At 38.4% G+C, this 21744-nt stretch overlaps 1 protein-coding gene across 2 annotated transcripts in view; it reads right to left on the bottom strand.

Annotated features, from left to right (window-relative positions):
* LOC110461881 (diaminopimelate decarboxylase 2, chloroplastic-like) overlaps positions 1 to 21744 on the bottom strand; it is a 45570-nt gene that overhangs the window by 9480 nt on the left and 14346 nt on the right. Inside the window, exons 3-8 of one of the 2 annotated variants that reach the window (XM_021515601.1) lie at positions 17887 to 17995; positions 17566 to 17660; positions 16292 to 16400; positions 12817 to 12971; positions 12382 to 12541; positions 3870 to 3965 (exon numbers count right to left, since the gene is read on the bottom strand). In XM_021515601.1, the coding sequence (XP_021371276.1) occupies positions 3870 to 3965; positions 12382 to 12541; positions 12817 to 12971; positions 16292 to 16400; positions 17566 to 17660; positions 17887 to 17995 (724 nt within the window). The remainder of the gene's footprint in view (positions 1 to 3869; positions 3966 to 12381; positions 12542 to 12816; positions 12972 to 16291; positions 16401 to 17565; positions 17661 to 17886; positions 17996 to 21744) is intronic. The other variant, XM_021515602.1, reaches the window with a different exon arrangement.

The raw sequence follows: 21744 nt of genomic DNA, 5'->3' as shown, positions 1-21744 counted from the left end.
TGCCTCGATGTTATTTGTACCAGGCAGATAATTAGCACTCAACCAAATGTTCCGACCAATACACCACTTCCAGATATTATGGGCAAGTTTGTTAAGTTCAGGTTTTTTGCCACCCATGGCATTGATGTACTTCACAGCTACAGTGTTGTCCATGTAGAGCCTAACATGAATATTCTGTTTGTCACTACAAAAACATTGCAATGTCAAATACCCTGCCTGTAATTCCAGGAAATTTATATGATCTATTCGATCTGTAGCATCCCACAATCCTCCAGTGGAGATGTTTCCTGTTTTGTTGACCCCTCCCCAGCCATAACTGGAACTGTCACTCTCTAGTATGATGTGGGGTTTTCCTTGAGATATGGATTTAAAACTGTTATCTATGTTGTCAATCCACCATTGAATATGTCCATTTGCAGTTTGAGACAGTGTCATAAAAGCATCAAAATTACCCTTATTCATTTTAAGTGCTGCATCTTTCTCATATTCTAATGTCTTATAGTAAAGTGCTGCATGAGTCACCCCTGCTGATGCCGCTACCATATTACCAATGACCTGGGCCAATTCCCGAATAGTCACTTTTTCCTTTTTTAATATATACACACATAATGATGCAAGTTTCTCACATTTCTCTGGGGTAAGTTTTACTGTCATGGTAACCGAGTCAAGTATAAATCCCAAAAATATGATAGCTTTTGTTGGAGTTAATACAGACTTGTTTGGATGTACTGTTAATCCAAGATTATCCATCAGTGTCACTGTAGAAGTGATGTTATGGTGGCACTCTTCCACTGAATTAGCCAACAATAATATGTCATCAATATAACTGACATTTACCAACCCCTGTTTTCTCAAGTGTGAAAACACAGGTTTCATAATTTTTGTAAACAGTCGTGGTGCTGTAGCTAATCCATTAGGCAAACATGTAAAGTGATATACTTTGTCATTCCACACAAACTGTAGAAATTTCCTATCGGATTTAGCGATGTTCACAGAGTAATATGCATCTTTCAGGTCCACTGACGCAAACCAACAATCCTTTCTCATAACATTGATAGCTGATTGCAATGTTTCCATTTTAAAATGAGTAGTGTTAACATACTGGTTAAACTGTCTCAGATTAAGAATGACCCTGTATGTTCCATCTTTTTTGGGTCGTAAAAATATGTTGGACATGTAACCATACTTAATTTCAAAATCATCAGTCACTAGTTCTATAACTTTTTTGTCTACAAACTTTATGATTTCATCCTCAACAATACCCATTTCAATGTGATTAAATGGGAGTGCCCGAGGCACCGACGATTGACGAGGAGGTTCACTGAGGAATTCAATGGAATAGCCTTTTATAGCTTCCAATATCCATCTGTCTGATGTTATCTGTCTCCACACATCCAAGCATCTAGATATTTTCCCAGCTAAGAAAGTTTCTGGTGTGTTTGTTACAGAAGAAAGTATATCATTACTTACAATAGTCCCAGATGTCACTGTCTTGGTTTCTTCTGGAACTTTTTGTGAAAATCCGCCTTTGTCTTTTGGTAGTACGGTTTTGGGTTGTTATAGGCTTTATTAACGGTGTATTTTTTATATCCCTGTCCGTTGCTGCCTCCAACTTTTGTGTACCCCTGGTCTCTGTTGAAGTTAGAAGAAGTTCCATGGTTATAGTGTCCTGTCTTTTGTCTTTTATAACTAGACTGAGACATTTTAATCCCCACTGATTGCGATTCATGGATATTTTTGATCTTAGCTCCAAGATCATCTCCAAACAACAGGTCAGTCACCTTGTTCGAATTGTTGCAAAGCTGTCTGAACTGTGGGTTCAGAAATGGTTTTATGCATTCCCGTCTGTAGCTACACATGTCGGTGAAGATCTGTGTCATTATGCGAAATCCATCTTTCACTACAGGTAGTAAATCACCAGGGTTTATCTTTTGTTTCCCCTTCTTAGCCTCCACTACAGTGTCCAGAATGTTCAGGATTGGCACGATGGCCTTACTGGTAAGGCCCTGTAATTTCTGTAGACCGGAATCAGTAGCTTTTGTTTTACCTGGTAGCTTCAGCCATATTTCCGGGTTCACCTTCGGTACGATTAAATTACCGACATTGGAAGGGCGATGGTATTTGTCCGAGAAAAGACTAGCCTTCTTTTCTGACACAGTAACTCGTAAGGCTTTGTTCGCTACATCTGCCAACTGTTCTGAAATCTTTGGGCCACATTCATCAGTATCTTCGTAGTACTTATCCAGATCTGCAAGATCTTGGTCGTCAGTTGCACTGACACTGTCTAACCGATCTAATTCGTCAAGCCTGTCAGAATCACCATCATTCTCCTCCTCTGATTCGATATCAGAAGTATCGTCACATGGCCTTGTCTGAGTTTCGGATCTCTGACCCTTGTGTATATGATGTACCGATGCGGAGAGTGAATTTATAGTTTTTGTTGGCTGTTCAAGCAGACATTGAAAGCTCCTCATGGCGGCCGCCATATTGGAGTCCACAGTCTCGGATATTCTCGTATCCGATCTCGCGGTATTCTCCTGTGTCCCGCGCGTAATCGGCATGGCTGAACTCGCCATTGATGATTTGGTCATTTTCACAAGTGGCGGTGGGTTCGTTTCTCGTGAAACGCATGGCGATCGTGCAGATACGCCTGGACCTAGATCATCACTTTCCTCGAACCGAGGAAACAACGTGATTAGGCCTCTCCCACTCGGGGCGCCTACTGGTCCGTTATCACATAAAACTATTCCTTTGTCCGCTATGACCCTTCCCGGGTCAGTAGTCACAGATGTAAACAGTGTCTCCACTTATCCACGTGTGATTAAAACCAACAAAAACAATATCACCGCGTCCGCGAAATTGTCGATATCGTCTGGTATATATATATAGAATGAAAATCCAATAAAATCCAATGCAAATGTCCTATTAAAGCACAAAATAAAATCTGAAAACTTTCTCCGTGTGGTCACTTCGAAAACTACGAAATCTCTGAATCACGTGACTTCTACGTCATCTCATCTCATGTGTACTCTCAGTAACGGCGCAGCTTATATAGTGGAATAAATAATCATCCTTTATTTTACTGATAAAAGCTGTACATCCTTTGTTATACTGATAACAGCTGTACATCATGTGTTATACTGATAACACCATGTACATCATTTCTTATTGCTGATAACACCCTGTACATCATTTGTTATACTGATAACAGCTGTACATCCTTTGTTATACTGATAACAGCTGTACATCATTTTTGATACTGATAACAGCTGTATAACCTTTGTTCTACTAAAAACAGCTGTACATCATTTTTGATACTGATAACAGCTGTACAACCTTTGTTATACTGATAACAGCTGTACATCCTGTGTTATACTGATAACAGCTGTACATTATTTGTTATACTGATAACACCATGTACATCCTTTCTTATCACTGATAACACCATGTACATCATTTGTTATACTGATAACACCATGTACATCATTTGTTATACTGATAACACCATGTACATCATTTGTTATTACTGATAACACCCTGTATATCATTTGTTATACTGATAACACCATGTACATCATTTGTTATACTGATAACACCATGTACATCATTTGTTATACTGATAACACCATGTATATCATTTGTTATACTGATAACACCATGTACTTCATTTGTTATACTGATAACACCCTGTACATCATTTGTTATACTGATAACATCCTGTACATCATTTGTTTTACTTATAACAGCTGTACAACCTTTGCTTAATCAAAATCTGAGTTATAAGCATTACTCTGATTGACTGTGTAATTTTCAAGAGAAAATTGACTGTTTTTGTCTGACACCAATATAATAATTCTTTTATAACTTACACGTAGATTATAGTTTGACGCTTGGGATGAACAATACGCGCCAACATCAAACACTGCAAGTCCGCATCCTGAATGAGGCGTGTTTAATAAACGACCCTAGAAAGGAAAAAAGTTAAAAAAAGTTATATGATTATAAATGCCAATAGCACAAATCACTACAAAATTTAATACGTCATTACCATATACATTTCTGTCCTCAGTAGTGTTATTTAAACCTCTTCTGCATGTGATTTTCACATGTCATAGTTGAGTCGCTTCAACAGAACCCTTAATAAAGTATCAACGTTGTGTAAACAGTTATGCATTGATTACAGACAAATTACGTAGACTTTTTTTGGCAGATACTTTTTTGAATTTATTTTACAGGACTTTACCTGATTATTAAGAGGGGAACAAATAAAACATCTTGTTATGTGTTTGTTCGTGATCACACAATTCCGGATAACATCTTGTTTTGTGGTTGTTCCTATCATACAATTCCTGATAACAACTGGTGTGTGGTTGTTCCTATCATACAATTCCGGATAACATATGTTTTTGTGGTTGTTCGTGATCACACAATTACGGATAACATCTGGTTTTGTGGTTGGTGGTGATCACACAATTCCGGATAACATCTGGTTTTGTGATTGTTCCTATCATACAATTTCGGATAACATCTGGTTTTGTGGTTGTTCCTATCATACAATTCCGGATGACATCTTGTTTTGTGTTGGTTACGGATCATTCAATTCCGGATAACATCTGGTTTTGTGGTTGTTCCTGATCACACAATTTCGGATGACATCTTGTTTTGTGGTTGTTCCTATCATACAATTCCGGATGACATCTTGTTTTTTGGTTGGTGGTGATCACACAATTTCGGATGACACCTTGTTTTGTGGTTGTTCCTATCATACAATTCCGGATAACATTTGGTTTTGTGGTTGTTCCTGATCACTCAATTCCGGATGACATTTGGTTTTGTGGTTGTTCCTGATGACTCAATTCCGGATGACATCTGGTTTTGTGGTTGTTCCTGATCACACAATTCCGGATGACATCTTGTTTTGTGGTTGTTCCTATCATACAATTCCGGATAACATCTGATTTTGTGGTTGCTCGTGATCACACAATTACGGATAACATCTTGTTTTGTGGCTGTTCGTAATCACACAATTACGGATAACATCTGGTTTTGTGGTTGTTCCTGTCATACAATTCCGGATAACATCTGGTTTTGTGGTTGTCCCTGATCACACAATTCCGGATGACATCTGGTTTTGTGGTTGTTCGTGATCACACAATTTCGGATGACATCTCGTTTTGTGGTTGTTCCTATCATACAATTCCGGATAAAATCTGGTTTTGTGGTTGTTCGTGATCACACAATTCCAGATAACTTCTGGTTTTGTGGTTGTTCCTATCATACAAATCTGGATAACATCTGGTTTTGTGGTTGTTCCTGATCACACAATTCCGGATGACATCTGGTTTTGTGGTTGTTCGTGATCACACAATTCCGGATGACATCTTGTTTTGTGGTTGTTCGTGATCACACAATTACGGATAACATCTGGTTTTGTTGTTGTTCGTGATTACACAATTACGGATAACATCTGGTTTTGTGGTTGTTCGTGATCACACAATTACGGATAACATCTGGTTTTGTGGTTGTTCCTGTCATACAATTCCGAATACCATCAGGTTTTGTGGTGGTTCCTATCATACAATTCCGGATAACATCTGGTTTTGTTGTTGTTCGTGATCACACAATTACAGATAGCATCTAGTTTTGTGGTGGTTCCTATCATACAATTCCGGATAACATTTGGTTTTGTGATTGTTCGTGATCACACAATTACGGATAACATCTGGTTTTGTGGTTGTTCGTGATCACACAACTACCGATAACATCTGGTTTTGTGGGTGTTCGTGATCCCACAATTCCGGATGACATCTTGTTTTGTGGTTGTTCCTGATAACGCAATTCCGGATGACATTTTGTTTTGTGGTTGTTCCTATCATACAATTCCGGATGACATCTAGTTTTGCGGTTGTTCGTGATCACACAATTACGGATAACATCTTGTTTTGTGGTTGTTCGTGATCACACAATTCCGGATGACATCTTGTTTTGTGGTTGTTCGTGATCACACAATTTCGGATGACATCTTGTTTTGTGGTTGTTCGTGATCACACAATTACCGATAACATCTGGTTTTGTGGGTGTTCGTGATCACACAATTCCGGATGACATCTTGTTTTGTGGTTGTTCCTGATAACCCAATTCCGGATGACATTTTGTTTTGTGGTTGTTCCTATCATACAATTCCGGATGACATCTAGTTTTGTGGTTGTTCGTGATCACACAATTACGGATAACATCTGATTTTGTGGTTGTTCCTATCATACAATTCCATATAACATCTGGTTTTGTGGTTGTTCGTGATCACACAATTACGGATAACATCTGGTTTTGTGGTTGTTCCTATCATACAATTCCGGATAACATCTGGTTTTGTGGTTGTTCGTGATCACACAATTCCGAATAACATCTTGTTTTGTGGTTGTTCGTGCTCACACAATTCCGAATAACATCTGGTTTTGTAGTTGTTCGTGATCACACAATTCCGAATAACATCTGGTTTTGTGGTTGTTCCTGATCACACAATGCCGGATAACATCAGGTTTTGTGGTTGTTCCTATAACACAATTCCGGATAACATCTGGTTTTGTGTTGGTTCCTGATCATTCAAATCCGGATAACTTCTGGTTTTGTGGTTGTTCCTATCATACAATTCCGGATAATATCTGGTTTTGTTGTTGTTCCTATCATACAATTCCGGATAACATCTGGTTTTGTTGTTGTTTCTGATTTTACAATTCCGAATAACATCAGGTATTGTGGTGGTTCGTGATCACACAATTCCGGATAACATCTGGTTTTGTGGTTGTTCCTGATGTTACAATTCAGGATAACATCTGGTTTTGTGGTTGTTCCTATCATACAATTCCGGATAATATCTGGTTTTGTTGTTGTTCCTGACATACAATTCCGGATAACATCTGGTTTTGTTGTTGTTTCTGATTTTACAATTCCGAATAACATCAGGTTTTGTGGTGGTTCGTGATCACACAATTCCGGATAACATCTGGTTTTGTGGTTGTTCCTGATGTTACAATTCAGGATAACATCTGGTTTTGTGGTTGTTCCTATCATACAATTCCGGATAATATCTGGATTGTGGTTGTTCCTATCATACAATTCAGGATAACATCTGGTTTTGTGGTGTTCGTGATCACACAATTCCGGATAACATCTGGTTTTGTGGTTGTTCTTGATGTTACAATTCCGAATAACATCTGGTTTTGTGTTGGTTCGTGATCATACAATTCCTGATAACTTCTTATTTTGCGGTGGTTCGTGATCGTATAATTCAGGATAACATCTGGTTTTGTGGTTGTTCCTATCATACAATTCCGGATAATATCTGGTTTTGTGGTTGTTCGTGATCACACAATTCCGAATAACATCTGGTTTTGTGGTTGTTCGTGATCACACAATTCCGAATAACATCTGGTTTTGTGGTTGTTCCTGATCACACAATGCCGGATAACATCAGGTTTTGTGGTTGTTCCTATAACACAATTCCGGATAACATCTGGTTTTGTGTTGGTTCCTGATCATTCAAATCCGGATAACTTCTGGTTTTGTGGTTGTTCCTATCATACAATTCCGGATAATATCTGGTTTTGTGGTTGTTCCTATCATACAATTCCGGATAACATCTGGTTTTGTTGTTGTTTCTGATTTTACAATTCCGAATAACATCAGGTATTGTGGTGGTTCGTGATCACACAATTCCGGATAACATCTGGTTTTGTGGTTGTTCCTGATGTTACAATTCAGGATAACATCTGGTTTTGTGGTTGTTCCTATCATACAATTCCGGATAATATCTGGTTTTGTGGTTGTTCGTATCATACAATTCCGGATAACATCTGGTTTTGTTGTTGTTTCTGATTTTACAATTCCGAATAACATCAGGTATTGTGGTGGTTCGTGATCACACAATTCCGGATAACATCTGGTTTTGTGGTTGTTCCTGATGTTACAATTCAGGATAACATCTGGTTTTGTGGTTGTTCCTATCATACAATTCCGGATAATATCTGGATTGTGGTTGTTCCTATCATACAATTCAGGATAACATCTGGTTTTGTGGTGTTCGTGATCACACAATTCCGGATAACATCTGGTTTTGTGGTTGTTCTTGATGTTACAATTCCGAATAACATCTGGTTTTGTGTTGGTTCGTGATCATACAATTCCTGATAACTTCTTATTTTGCGGTGGTTCGTGATCGTATAATTCAGGATAACATCTGGTTTTGTGGTTGTTCCTATCATACAATTCCGGATAATATCTGGTTTTGTGGTTGTTCGTGATCACACAATTCCGAATAACATCTGGTTTTGTGGTTGTTCGTGATCACACAATTCCGAATAACATCTGGTTTTGTGGTTGTTCCTGATCACACAATGCCGGATAACATCAGGTTTTGTGGTTGTTCCTATAACACAATTCCGGATAACATCTGGTTTTGTGTTGGTTCCTGATCATTCAAATCCGGATAACTTCTGGTTTTGTGGTTGTTCCTATCATACAATTCCGGATAATATCTGGTTTTGTGGTTGTTCCTATCATACAATTCCGGATAACATCTGGTTTTGTTGTTGTTTCTGATTTTACAATTCCGAATAACATCAGGTATTGTGGTGGTTCGTGATCACACAATTCCGGATAACATCTGGTTTTGTGGTTGTTCCTGATGTTACAATTCAGGATAACATCTGGTTTTGTGGTTGTTCCTATCATACAATTCCGGATAATATCTGGTTTTGTGGTTGTTCCTATCATACAATTCCGGATAACATCTGGTTTTGTTGTTGTTTCTGATTTTACAATTCCGAATAACATCAGGTTTTGTGGTGGTTCGTGATCACACAATTCCGGATAACATCTGGTTTTGTGGTTGTTCCTGATGTTACAATTCAGGATAACATCTGGTTTTGTGGTTGTTCCTATCATACAATTCCGGATAATATCTGGTTTGTGGTTGTTCCTATCATACAATTCAGGATAACATCTGGTTTTGTGGTGTTCGTGATCACACAATTCCGGATAACATCTGGTTTTGTGGTTGTTCTTGATGTTACAATTCCGAATAACATCTGGTTTTGTGTTGGTTCGTGATCATACAATTCCTGATAACTTCTTATTTTGCGGTGGTTCGTGATCGTATAATTCAGGATAACATCTGGTTTTGTGGTTGTTCCTATCATACAATTCCGGATAATATCTGGTTTTGTGGTTGTTCGTGATCACACAATTCCGAATAACATCTGGTTTTGTGGTTGTTCGTGATCACACAATTCCGAATAACATCTGGTTTTGTGGTTGTTCCTGATCACACAATGCCGGATAACATCAGGTTTTGTGGTTGTTCCTATAACACAATTCCGGATAACATCTGGTTTTGTGTTGGTTCCTGATCATTCAAATCCGGATAACTTCTGGTTTTGTGGTTGTTCCTATCATACAATTCCGGATAATATCTGGTTTTGTGGTTGTTCCTATCATACAATTCCGGATAACATCTGGTTTTGTTGTTGTTTCTGATTTTACAATTCCGAATAACATCAGGTTTTGTGGTGGTTCGTGATCACACAATTCCGGATAACATCTGGTTTTGTGGTTGTTCCTGATGTTACAATTCAGGATAACATCTGGTTTTGTGGTTGTTCCTATCATACAATTCCGGATAATATCTGGTTTTGTGGTTGTTCCTATCATACAATTCCGGATAACATCTGGTTTTGTTGTTGTTTCTGATTTTACAATTCCGAATAACATCAGGTTTTGTGGTGGTTCGTGATCACACAATTCCGGATAACATCTGGTTTTGTGGTTGTTCCTGATGTTACAATTCAGGATAACATCTGGTTTTGTGGTTGTTCCTATCATACAATTCCGGATAATATCTGGTTTGTGGTTGTTCCTATCATACAATTCAGGATAACATCTGGTTTTGTGGTGTTCGTGATCACACAATTCCGGATAACATCTGGTTTTGTGGTTGTTCTTGATGTTACAATTCCGAATAACATCTGGTTTTGTGTTGGTTCGTGATCATACAATTCCTGATAACTTCTTATTTTGCGGTGGTTCGTGATCGTATAATTCAGGATAACATCTGGTTTTGTGGTTGTTCCTATCATACAATTCCGGATAATATCTGGTTTTGTGGTTGTTCGTGATCACACAATTCCGAATAACATCTGGTTTTGTGGTTGTTCGTGATCACACAATTCCGAATAACATCTGGTTTTGTGGTTGTTCCTGATCACACAATGCCGGATAACATCAGGTTTTGTGGTTGTTCCTATAACACAATTCCGGATAACATCTGGTTTTGTGTTGGTTCCTGATCATTCAAATCCGGATAACTTCTGGTTTTGTGGTTGTTCCTATCATACAATTCCGGATAATATCTGGTTTTGTGGTTGTTCCTATCATACAATTCCGGATAACATCTGGTTTTGTTGTTGTTTCTGATTTTACAATTCCGAATAACATCAGGTATTGTGGTGGTTCGTGATCACACAATTCCGGATAACATCTGGTTTTGTGGTTGTTCCTGATGTTACAATTCAGGATAACATCTGGTTTTGTGGTTGTTCCTATCATACAATTCCGGATAATATCTGGTTTTGTGGTTGTTCGTATCATACAATTCCGGATAACATCTGGTTTTGTTGTTGTTTCTGATTTTACAATTCCGAATAACATCAGGTATTGTGGTGGTTCGTGATCACACAATTCCGGATAACATCTGGTTTTGTGGTTGTTCCTGATGTTACAATTCAGGATAACATCTGGTTTTGTGGTTGTTCCTATCATACAATTCCGGATAATATCTGGATTGTGGTTGTTCCTATCATACAATTCAGGATAACATCTGGTTTTGTGGTGTTCGTGATCACACAATTCCGGATAACATCTGGTTTTGTGGTTGTTTCTGATCACACAATTCCGGATGACATCTTGTTTTGTGGTTGTTCCTATCATACAATTCCGGATAACATCAGGTTTTGTGGTGGTTCGTGATCACACAATTCCGATTAACATCAGGTTTTGTGGTTGTTCGTGATCATATAATTCCGGATTACCTTTGGTTTTGTGCTGGTTCCTATCATAAAAGTCCGAATAACATCTTGTTTCGTGGTGGTTCCTGATAATACAAATCTGTCCTAGGGAATATAAATTGCTACTTCGGAAAACAAAGTTTATCATAATACATCTTATTATTGGCACGTTCATTATCGAATTGTCGTACTGAAGATATATGTTGAAGAAAGAAGGTGATAAGATTATTTATGGTGCCTTTAAGAGTTTTGAAAATTATATATTGCAACTAAATGGACAGTTATCACTAGTACCGACAGTAAGGTATATTTTTACTCTATAAGTGTTATAAGTCATAAAGATATTCAAAACATCCTATTTGCTGTTGTTACTTTATAAAAACAGTAAACATCCTAACTGCTGTTGTTACTTTATAAAAACAATATACATCCTTACTGCTGTTGTTACTTTATTAAATAGTAAACATCCTCAGTGTAAATCCTAACTGCTGTTGTTACTTTATTAAATAGTAAACATCCTCAGTGTAAATCCTAACTGCTGTTGTTACTTTATTAAATAGTAAACATCCTCAGTGTAAATCCTAACTGCTGTTGTTACTTTATTAAATAGTAAACATCCTCAGTGTAAATTCTAACTGTTGTTGTTACTTTATTAAACAGTAAACATCCTAACTGCTATTGTAAATTTATTAAACAGTAAACATCCGAACTGCTGTTGTAACTTTATTAAACAGTAAACACCGCAACAACTGTTGTAACTTTATTAAACAGTAAACATACTAACTGCTGTTGTAACTTTATTAAACAGTAAACATACTAACTGCTGTTGTAACTTTATTAAACAGTATACATTCTAACTGTTGTGGTTACTTTATTAAACAGTTAACATCGTTACTGCTGTGGTTACTTAATTAAACAGTATACATCCTAACTGATGTGGTTACTTAATTAAGCAGTATACATTCTAACTGTTGTGGTTACTTTATTAAATAGTATACATCCTAACTGCTGTGGTAACTTTATTAAACAGTAAACATCCTAACTGCTGTGGTTACTTTATTAAACAGTAAACATTCTAACTGCTGTGGTTATTTTATTAAACAGTAAACACCCTAACTGCTGTGGTTACTTTATTAAACAGTAAACATTCTAACTGCTGTGGTTACTGTTTTTAACAGTAAACACCCTAACTGCTGTTGTTACTGTATTTAACAGTAAACACCCTTACTTACTCACTTATGGAATAACTTATCTACGTCACTTGTTTTCTGAGGAAGCTCCTATACTTACATACTGGTCAGACTTTGTACACATGTTTTACCTTTCCGAGAAAGTCCCCACATTCACACACTGGTCCAACTACGTCATACACTTTTTTGCCAGCCGAGTGTCGAGTGGGTTCTGTGAGGTCGATGTGGTGGTACGCCCCGTACAGACTAGGTCGTATCACCTCCGTCATACTACCGTCAGTTACCAAAAAGCTACAATCAGTTCAGTTACACATACAGTTAATTGATCTATAATTGTTATCAGTGCAATCATCTCTTAACGTTTTTAATAATTGATGCCATTCTTAGTCAATTTTCAGAAAGTAAAACATTTTGAAATTGATTTCTATATCGACACAAACTAAATAATTTTGCAAGCAGTACTTAATTGCTATCCACAAAGATTACAAGTGTTCTCCATTCTATTATACACAGTGAAAGATCGATGTAAAATCTTGGGAGCACACATGATTTTCCTCTTTCCTCACTTTTTATCCCCACTTGTCTTGCAGCCAAGAACGGACGAGACGAGGATCGCAGCATTGCCGACTAGTGACCTCCCAGGCTCAAGGATGACCACCATGTCGTCATCAATCATGTCCGAAAAAGATGCCACCAAGTCTGCTGGGGACGGATTGGTTGACTAATATATAAAGATGAAAAATTGCCTGAGTTACAATAAAGTACATATTACCGGACTGAAACTGTCTAGACGATACTACAAGACTGTGTTAGTTTAATCGCTGTTCGATAGACACAATGATTGTTAATTTGTTTTACTTGTTTAGCAAACTTCCCGACTTATATTCGTACTCCTCATAGTTAAGATAACAAAGATTCCCATGTTTTGACGATTAACTGTTTTATTTTTAACGCGTGATATCCTCATAACTTTTATTCTATAAGGGGCTGGGTATATGAGTAAGTAGCTCTGAGTATGCATTATAATGTATATCTCAGCTGGTCCAAACGACCGATGAGCTTATGCCATGGCGTAGCTCCGATGTCCATCCGTCCCACAACTTTTCCTTTAAAACGCTACTTGTCATGAATGGCATGGTAAATATTGTCTACATTTAGCCTGGATGATCCTTGGGCAAAAGGGAATTCAACTTTGTATAGACGGAGGGTGTAACAACCCTGGGGACAGACTAATAGGAGAAATATAAGTAAATATTTAAAATCCTTCTCCTTCTGTACAAATGGAAGGGGTTAACTTCATTTTGTTTAGAACATTCTTTGGCAATTGAATGCCATTTGTATAAATGGAGGGTGTGGACTCTCTGAGTGCAGAGAAGTGGGGAACAATTAGGGGAATGTAGGTAAATCTTTAACCTCTTTTCGATATTTACTAATGGGGGATTTTAACCAAATGTAATATGGAGCATCCTTGGGCAAAGGGGACTCAATTGTTTTATAAATGGGGATGTGGCCATGCTAGAGGCAGAGATGGCCATAATAGGGGGAATTTAGGTAAACCCTTAACATCCTTCTTTTTCTGTTCGATTGGGGGTTATTAAGCGCATTTGGTGTAAAAACATCTGTGGGCAATATTGACTCAATATTGTATGAACGAAGAGTGTGCCCCTCCGCCTTTGGAAAACGGCATTAGGACCAGCAGGGGGAACATATGGATAAATGTTTGCAATCCATCGTCTTCCCTTTAATAGAGGGGTTAAAACACAATTTGGTATAAAGTATTCTTGGACAAATGCGAATCAGACGAAGGTGTGGTCCTCGACACCTCGTCCCCGGTGAGCATCATTTGACAAAGGGTCTCAAGTGCGCTATAAATTGAGGGTGTGCCCCCTCTCCACTGATAACAAAGGAGGGCCTTATAAGGGAAATAGAAATTAAATATTTTCCATCGATAGAAATTGAAGAATTTTAACGAAATTGGTTAGAACATCCTTGGGTAAAGGGGACACAATATAAACAGAGAACAGAGGGTGTTGCCACCCTAGGGGGAAGGGGGGGGGGGGGTTTAATGGGGCCTGAAGCATCCTTGGGCGAAAGGGACTAAATTGTGGTATAAGAGATGTCCCTCTGGGGGCAAAGGGTTATGAACCAAGACGGAAAGAAGAAATTCATTTAAGATTACGTGTATATTCCTTCTTTAAGAATGTAGGAATTTCTATCAAATTTGGTTAAGACAAATCTTTAGAGCAACAGTGACTCAATTTAATGTAAATGTAGGCGTGACCACCATTTGGGGAAGAGGGGGCCCAATAGGGTGAAATAGAGGTCACATCTAAAACCCTTCACCTTCTGTAGGAATGAAATATTTTAACCAAATGTTGTCTATAGATGATCCTTTGCCTAATACAATTCAATGTTGTGTAACCATAAGCCATGGGTGCCAGAGCGACAGAGCCAATATTTGGAACTATTTGCAGGATAATTTTTAATAAGAATATTTTGTCTATCTAAGTGAGCGATACAGGCCTTGTTCCTGCAATATTCAGCTTGAAAATTTGCAGCATTTTGTTTTCAAAAAAGCATTGATTGACAAGTATTTATCATATGTATTTTGCTCCTTACCCCTTCCCCTACCCCTGGATAAAGATGATATCACCAGATTTACATATATTGCATTTCAAGCCTGTCTTATGTTCAGAATGCTTCATTACAGACCTTTTCTCTACATGTTTTGCCAAAAGAATTACAGGCTTGTACATACTGAAAATAAATTTGTTCCAGATTATCAACTTAATTCCATACTTATTATGATTTTGGTAGTTGCACATAAAATATCATACAACTAGCTCAAAGGCGCCACATGTACGTCACCTTGTGTAATTCAACACTAGCTCAGAGAAACGTTAGAAAACTATCCAGTTACGACCAGAATTTTGAGGGAAATTGAACCATTTTTAGTTCACCTGAGCTTTAGCTCAAGTGACCTATTGCTATCCGTCTTCGTCCGTCGTCGTCCGTCGTGCGTCGTGCGTCGTCCGTTAACATTCTACATTTTCAACTTAAGCTGAAATACTGTTAAAGGGATTTCATTAATAGTTCATGGGAAGGTTACTGACATCTCCCTGCCCAAGTGTTGTTATTTTCCGGGTCGATCAGAAATCCAATATGGCCGCCACGTCCGCCATTTTGAAAAAAAAAATCAAACTTAAAGTCCAGTTCTGCTTGGCCGATTGAACTGAAATTTGCTAGGAATGATCGAATCATGGTTCTGACAAAGTGTTGTTATTTTGCGGGTCTATCAGAAATTCAATATGGCTGACACGCCCGCCATTTTGAAAAAAAAAATCAAACTTAAAGTCAAGTTCTGCTAGGCCGATTGAACTGAAACTTGGTAGGAATGATCGACTCATGGTCCTGACAAAGTTTTGTTATTTTTCGGGTCGATCAGAAATCCAATATGGCCGCCACGTCCGCCATTTTGAAAAAAAAAATCAAACTTAAAGTCAAGTTCTGCTTGGCCGATTGAACTGAAATTTGGTAGGAATGATCGAATCATGGTTTTGACAAAGTGTTGTTATTTTTCGGGTCTATCAAAAATCCAATATGGCCTCCATTTTGAAAAACTATTTCAAACTTAAAGTCAAGTTCTGCTAGGCCGATTGAACTGAAACTTGGTAGGAATGATCGACTCATGGTCCTGACAAAGTTTTGTTATTTTTCGGGTCGATCAGAAATATAATTAGGCTGCCATGGCCGCTATTTTGAAAATACCTATTTCAAACTTAAAAACAAGTTCTAATAGGCCGATCTAACTGAAAATAGGTCTAGGAAAGATCAGCTCATGGTCCTGACAAACTTAAGTTAACGTCATACTTAACATTTTTTTACTCAAATTGGTACATATTTCAACAACAAAAATAAATACTGAAGCACTCAGGTGACCGTTAAGGCCCAAGGGCCTCTTGTTATACATATTTTACTTCTTAACCCCCTCTTCCCACCACAATCAGGATAAATACCATACACATAGACTACATGGTTTACCGAATGGCCTTGGTTAGAGGTGGACGATGAACGGTTGTCTGCGGAAGGCACATCTTCATCTACCAATTGTTTCATTTCCATTTCGAAATCATATTGTGAAACGACATCTCTGTAATAGACAGTTCAATTGATCATGTTTAATTACAACAATGATATGAATCTTGAATCCAAACTTAAGTTCCCCAAGGACTAAACAAAGACAATGTAACGGCAACAATGGACACTATATTACACCATTATCTCATTGTGACGTCATGATAAAAGGTCAATGAGTGCTGCCATGTGGGATCCCAAATGTCAGTGCTGAATGAGAATAATAGTATTTCTCACTGGCTTGGGGTGAGATAGGGGAATCTCGACCAGAGGGAGACGATTTTTAAGTTGCAAAAATTGAGACTTTGCCTAGTGTTCGGCAACTTCAGAATCTTTCCGCGAGGGTTGAGATTCCCAATCGCACCTCAAGGGGTGACTTTTGTTTTCTTACCCTATTCACCCATTGTGTATCATATCCATAATATTATATTTACGTTACGTGCTTAATGCAGGGCTGATGTGACGTTGGTACATTATTTACGTGACGTGATACAGTTGCTATGTGTGGTTATCCCATTGAAGATTTTTATCACTTCTGCCTCCATTGTCCTTTTTATATGAATCAAAGACTATCCCTCATTAATTCCTTATCTGATGGAGTGATGATATTCCATTGAATGTTCAAACCTTTGTGTGTGGTTGTCAAAGGGTTGATGTTAATTTGAATTTATCCTGTTTGAAGAGATATACTTTGGATACTTAACGTTTTCATTAGATTATTTTCGTTAATTTTCTAATAAGTGTATTTGTTGTAGCGGGTTTTGGTCGGTTTGCCCTGGGGTTCCAGCTCAGAATGGTGAGAATGGTCTCGAGTTCATATTTGACCGACCGGCCCTTACTTGCAGTAACCGCTTCATATGACCTCTGATATACTATATAAAATATATTATATAGAAATTAAATGAGATACTATATAAGATATTTCATATGCTGTATAAGATATCTCATTTAAGTTTCTGTATATAGACAAGGATATCACACATCGAGAAAAGTTATGAACGGAAATGATCATACATTGTTTTATAGTCTCTAAAGTTAAAAAGTCTTCGCTTCTTCTTGGAATCGACTATATTATTACAGGAGGTTTGATGCCTATCAATATGCATGCATTTATTTGTTACAGAAAGAAATGTGTCACTTTATACATCTTTGTCTGGAGGCTTCGTAAAACTTGTCCACACCTTTCTGAGGAGGCAGATTGTTGAAATGTTTCAGTATCACCATGTTTAGATATTTCCCAGATAGGTGGTTGCAAACACGGAGTTGTTCTAGCAGCCTGAAATGAACCAATCGAGAAAAAAAAGATTTTTGGCATAACATTTGTTTTGGTATTTTTAGGAAAATGAATATATTGAAGATCTATCAAAAGAGTGAGTTTAGTTTCGATATGATTTCATTTCAGAATGTTTGTCCTTGGTTGATTAAATTATCACCAATTTTAATATTTACAAAAATTAATAAACATTTTCACTAAAGAAATAAATCGAATTTTAGATACTCACGTGTTTATCGTAAGGTATCCCAAGCCCACCTCCAATATTTAAATACTTTAACGCTGAAAATTCATTCTTTAACTCTTCGAATTTTGCAGTCATCAGTATAACACTTTTCCTAAAAATGAAAATCAAAGATACATCGATGTGCAGTACAGAACATACACCAACTCTACACCCATACCAACTCTACACCAACTGTACACTCATACCAACTCTACACCAACTCTACACTCATACCAACTCTACACCCATACCAAATCACACCAACTCTACACCCATACCAACTCTACACCAACTCTACACTCATACCAACTCTACACCCATACCAAATCTACACTAACTCTACACCCATACCAACTCTACACCCATACCAGCTCTACACCAACTCTACACTCATACAAACTCTACACCAACTCTACACCCATACCAACTCTACACCAACTCTACACCCATACCAACACTACACCATACCAACTCTACACCCATAACAACTCTACACCAACTCTACACCATACCATCTCTACACCTACTCTACACCCATACCAACTCTACACCTACTCTACACCCATACCAACTCTACACCAACTCTACACCCATACCAACTCTACACCAACTCTACACCCATACCAACTCTTCACCAACTCTACACCCATACCAACTCTACACAAACTCTACACCCATACCAACTCTACAACAACTCTACACTTTACAATAATTCTACACCAACTCTTAACTCTACACCAACTCTGCAACAACTCTACACCAATTTCACACTTTACACTAACTCTACACCAACTCTACATTCTACACGAACTCTTCACTCTACACCAACTCTACAACAACTCTACAACAACTCTTCACTCTACACCAACTCTTCACTCTACACCAACACCAACTTTATACTATACAACAACTCTAAATCAACTCTACACTCTACACCAACTCTACACCAACTCTACATTCTACACCAACTCTACACTCTACACCAATTCAACACGAAATCTACACCAACTCTACTCTCTACACCAACTCTACACTCTACAACAACTCTATACGCACTCTATACTCAATACCAACTCAACGCTCCACACCAATTATACACAACACCAACTCTACACCAACTCTACAATCAACACCAACTCTACACTCTACACCAACTTTACTCTGTACATCAACTCTACACTCAATACCAACTCCACACTATAAACCAACTCTACACCAACACCAACTCAACACTCTACAACAACTCTACACTCTACACCAACTCTACACCAACTCTACACCCATACCAACTCTACACCCATACCAACTCTACACCAATTCTACACCCATAACCACTCTACACCTACTCTACACCCATACCAACTTTACACCTACTCTACACCCATACCAACTTTACACAAAATCTACACCCATACCAACTCCACACAAACTCTACACTTTACAATAATTCTACACCAACTCTTAACTCTACACCAACTCTGCAACAACTCTTCACCAATTTCACACTTTACACTAACTCTACACCAACTCTACACTCTACACGAACTCTTCACTCTACACCAACTCTACAACAACTCTACAACAACTCTACAACAACTCTTCACTCTACACCAACACCAACCTCTACACCAACTCTACACCAACACCAACTTTACACTATACAACAACTCTAAATCAACTCTACACTCTACACCAACTCTACACCAACTCTACATTCTACACCAACTCTACACTCTACACCAACTCAACACGAAATCTACACCAACTCTACTCTCTACACCAACTCTACACTCTACAAAAACTCTATACCCACTCTATACTCAATACCAACTCAACGCTCCACGCCAATTATACACAACACCAACTCTACACCAACTCTACAATCAACACCAACTCTACACTATAAACCAACTCTACACCAACACCAACTCAACACTCTACAACAACTCTACACTCTACACCAACTCTACACTCTACACCAACTCTAAACTATACACCAACTCTACACTCTACACCAACTTCACACTTTACACTAACTCTACCCCAACTCTACACCCATACCAACTCTACACCAACTCTACACAAACTCTACACCCATACCAGCTCTACACCAACTCTACACCCATACCAACTCTACACCAACTCTACACCCATACCAACTCTACACCAACTCTACACCCATACCAACACTACAGTAACCAACTCTACACCCATAACAATTCTACACCTACTCTACACCCATACCACCTCTACACCAACTCTACACCCATACCAACTCTTCACTCTACACCAACTCTACACCTACTCTACCCCTACTCTACACCCATACCAACTCTACACCAACTCTACACCAACTCTACACCCATACCAACACTACACCAACTCTACACCCATACCAACTCTACACCTACTCTACACCCATACCAACTCTACACCAAATCTACACCTATACCAACTCCACCCAAACTCTACACCCATACCAACTCTACACTTTCCACTAATTCTACACCAACTCTTATCTCTACACACACTATACAACAACTCTACACCAACTTCACACTTTACACTAACTCTACCCCAACTCTACACCCATTCCAACTCTACACCAATTCTACACCCATAACCACTCTACACCTACTCTACACCCATACCAACTTTACACCAACTCTAATACAACAACTCTAAATCAACTCTACACTCTACACCAACTCTACACCAACTCTACATTCTACACCAACTCTACACTCTACACCAACTCAACACGAAATCTACACCAACTCTACTCTCTACACCAACTCTACACTCTACAAAAACTCTATACGCACTCTTTACTCAATACCAACTCAACGCTCCACACCAATTATACACAACACCAACTCTCACCCATACCAACTCTACACCTACTCTACACCCATACCAACTTTACACCAACTCTACACCCATACCAACACTACAGTAACCAACTCTACACCCATAACAATTCTACACCTACTCTACAGCCATACCACCTCTACACCAACTCTACACCCATACCAGCTCTTCACTCTACACCAACTCTACAACAACTCTACACCACACCAACTCTACACTATAAACCAACTCTACACCAACACCAACTCAACACTCTACAACAACTCTACACTCTACACCAACTCTACACCAACTCTACACCCATACCAACACTACAGTAACCAACTCTACACCCATAACAATTCTACACCTACTCTACAGCCATACCACCTCTACACCAACTCTACACCCATACCAGCTCTTCACTCTACACCAACTCTACAACAACTCTACACCTACTCTACCCCCATACCAACTCTACACCAACTCTACACCCATACCAACACTACAGTAACCAACTCTACACCAACTCTACTCTCTACACCAACTCTACACTCTACAACAACTCTATACGCACTCTATACTCAATACCAACTCAACGCTCCACATCAATTATACACAACACCAACTCTACACCAACTCTACAATCAACACCAACGCTACACCAACTTTACTCTCTACATCAACTCTACACTCAATACCAACTCGACACTATAAACCAACTCTACACCAACACCAACTCAACACTCTACAACAACTCTACACTCTACACCAACTCTACACCAACTCTACACCCATACCAACTCTACACCCATACCAACTCTACACCAACTCTACACCAACTCTACACCCATACCAACTCTACACCAACTCTACACCAACTCTACACCCATACCAACTCTTCACTCTACACCAACTCTACAACAACTCTACACCTACTCTACACCCATACCAACTCTACATCAACTCTACACTCATACCAAAACTACACCATACCAACTCTACACCCAT

The sequence above is a fragment of the Mizuhopecten yessoensis genome, unplaced genomic scaffold (assembly GCF_002113885.1).
Source record: "Mizuhopecten yessoensis strain PY_sf001 unplaced genomic scaffold, ASM211388v2 scaffold10697, whole genome shotgun sequence".
Lineage (NCBI taxonomy): Eukaryota > Metazoa > Mollusca > Bivalvia > Pectinida > Pectinidae > Mizuhopecten > Mizuhopecten yessoensis.
This window is presented reverse-complemented; position numbering and strand designations above follow the sequence as displayed.